A 2,794-nucleotide genomic window follows, 5' to 3' on the forward strand; every position below is an offset into this window, starting at 1 on the left:
AGTCAGGTCGGCAGTCTTACCCATGATTGGGGTTTTGAGTGATGAACCAGCCTGGGAGTTTTAAAGGCCTCAGGAATCTTTTGCAGGTGTTTAGAGTTAACTCGTTGATTCAGATGATTAGGTTCATAGCTCGTTTAGAGACCCTTTTAATGATATGCTAATTTTGTGAGATAGGAATTTTGGGTTTTCATGAGCTGTATGCCAAAATCATCCGTATTAAGACAATAAAAGACCTGAAATATTTCAGTTAGTGTGCAATGAATCTAAAATATATGAATGTTAAATTTTCATCATTACATTATGGAAAATAATGAACTTTATCACAATATGCTAATATTCTTAGAAGGACCTGTATTTTACCTTCCCCCTCAGTTTGCTTGTTGGGCAACTTTGAGGATGTCACCATAGAGACAAATTCAGTTCACATGGTTTTTACTGCCTTATGTATCGTTAAGAAAACTAACCTCATGAATTAAAAAAATAAAAACCTTCTTAATATTAACCAGTATAGAAACCCTTTGTTGGATTATATAAGTCTTGAGACAGCCTCTGCCTCCACATCAGATCAATCTCTCTGGGCTCCTTTAATTGGCTCCATCAACTAGTGGGGGTGAGGCACCTTTGGCTTCATCCTGTGGGGCATGTGGTGGATGCGGGTGGGATGTCTGGGTTTGGGGCATTTGGGGTGTCCCTGGGCTGGGGTCGCTGGAGGTTCTGACGCCAGGGTGGGGCTTTGGTGGCTCTTGGGGGTGACATCTGGTGGCTGCATGCAATGCTTTTGGGGAGCCTGTGCCAGCAGACATAGGTTACTGGCCTGGTGGCCATGCTGCTCCTGGGTGGGTCTGGGGTGGGCTTGGGGGCTCTGGGTTCCTGGGGCATGTCGCCCCCGGGCTGGGGTCCTGGCTGGCCCTGGGGGGCTTGGGTCCTGGTGGGTATATCACCAGGGTTTTGGGCTTGTGCATGTTCTGGCACCCAGCCCTAAACTGGCGGGTAGGTACCATCTCATCGCAGGTGCTCTCTCCTTCAAGGAGTGGATTCTGCTGGCTGGATGGAGGGTCTGGGTGGGGTGAAGTCAACCTGGGTGTTTAATGTCTTACGTGTTATGGGAGTTGTTCAAAATTTGGGGTGGATGTAGGTTTTCTTCTGGGATGGAGGTGGGTGGGGATAGGCATCGTTTGGAACTGGGTGGTTCCGGTTCAGATTCTGGTTCCTTGTCTGTATTCCGGTTCCTGACCCCGGTCCCGGTTCTGTCTGAAGGATGGGGGGTCGGAGGGGTCTGCATGGTTTGGATGGCCGGGGTTGATCTTGGAGTGGACTGGTCTCGGCTTCTTGGTGGGTTTTGGTTTTGGCTCTGTGGGCTCTCTGCCTTTTGTAGGCTTCGGTGTGGGTTTTCTCGCGGTGCTACTTCTGGCTGGGGTATGGGTGTCGGGCATGTTCTTGGACCTGGATGCTGAGGGTCTTCTTTTCGAGGGGGAGGGCTTTATTTTTGGAGGGCTGGTGGTGGGGGCGCATTCGCAGGTTGTGGGCTTTGCTTTGGGTGCTCTTTGCTGCATTTTGTTCTCTGTTGTATGGCATGCTGTGGTATTTGGGCGGTTGTCCTGTGTGTGCCGGCTCTGGCCTCCGAGTGTGGGTGCTGTAGGGTGGGCATCGCTGGGCTCGGCGGTTGCATCGGGTTTCTCTGCCTTATACTGAGGTAGGGTTTGCCTGTCTGCTGGGTGGTTCCTGGTGGGTGGTGTGTGCTTGGGGTTGGTGGTCTTTTCACTGTCCCCCTACTGATGTGTGGTGTTGCTGTGGTGTTGGCTCAGGAGGAACTGTGGCTTGGCTTGGCTTGGCTTGGCTATGTCGTTTTTGCTCGGCTGGCCTGGATGTTGGTGGTTCTGTGTCTCGGGGAGGAAGTGCAGCCTCTTTGCTGCGCGTGCTGTGGCCTTTCTGTGGTGCCCTTCGGCATTCTGGGCTGGCGTCTTTCCCTTTGGCATGGTGGTCGGCTGGGTGGCCCTGATGATTTCGTCTATGGGGGTGCATGTGCCTATGCTTGCCCAGAGCTTGCATTTGGGTTTGCCTGACATGCTTGGAGTGGGGCCGTGTGTGGAGCTTGCACTGTGTGGGTGTGGCTTCATTGGCTTTTCGGGGATGGAACTCACCTACGGGGTGTGCCCCTGTGGGGAGGGGATTCGTGGCGTTTGGGTTCGGGGGCATGTGTTTGATATCTGTGTCCTGGTTGGGGGTGGGCCTGTGGGGAAATTCAGGTTGGGGTTCATTGGGGGTGGGGGGTTCATGAGGTTAGAATCAGAATTCATTGGGTGGTTGGGACTGTTTCATCCTGTGGCAGCTCTGGTTGGCAGGCTAGTTTGGACCATTTAGGCCCCTCTTTTGTACATGGCCCCCTCTCCGGATGAGGATTGGGGTTGTTAGCGACTGGGGTCGGGACGGGTGGTCAGGGTCTGGGCTTGGGTCAGTCTGGGCCAGCCCAGGTTCAGTGCTGGGGTGGTCTGCCTATCTCCACCCCCAGAGGGAAGGGGACCACCTCCTGGGTCCGGGAGCTGGTTGCCCCTATGACCCCAGCACCTAAACCTAGGAGTATAGAGTATTTATGGGGAGTGTGAATGAATGTACAATGTCCATTGTTATTTGTCATTACGTTGGGTGTGTGGATGTGAGTGTTATGTGTACACATGAGGATGGGTATGTGTGATTGTGACTGTGTGTGCCTCTTTTTTGTGTCAGTTTGGGTCTTGGACTGCTCCCTCTCCTGGATCAGTTTAGGCCCCCCCATCACATGTGGGGCCTATTTCCT

General features: G+C 52.7%; 1 protein-coding gene across 1 annotated transcript; it reads right to left on the reverse strand.

The window, feature by feature from the left end:
- Window positions 1-1,196: 1,196 nt before the first annotated feature.
- On the reverse strand, window positions 1,197-2,066 carry LOC124883400 (extensin-like). Its single transcript, XM_047390528.1, has 2 exons — window positions 1,774-2,066; window positions 1,197-1,722 (listed from the first exon to the last, which is right to left on the reverse strand). The coding sequence occupies exons 1-2, from the start codon at window positions 2,064-2,066 to the stop codon at window positions 1,197-1,199; spliced, it is 819 nt and encodes a 272-aa protein (XP_047246484.1).
- Window positions 2,067-2,794: the final 728 nt, after the last annotated feature.

Source organism: Girardinichthys multiradiatus, chromosome 17, assembly GCF_021462225.1.
Source record: "Girardinichthys multiradiatus isolate DD_20200921_A chromosome 17, DD_fGirMul_XY1, whole genome shotgun sequence".
Classification (NCBI taxonomy): domain Eukaryota; kingdom Metazoa; phylum Chordata; class Actinopteri; order Cyprinodontiformes; family Goodeidae; genus Girardinichthys; species Girardinichthys multiradiatus.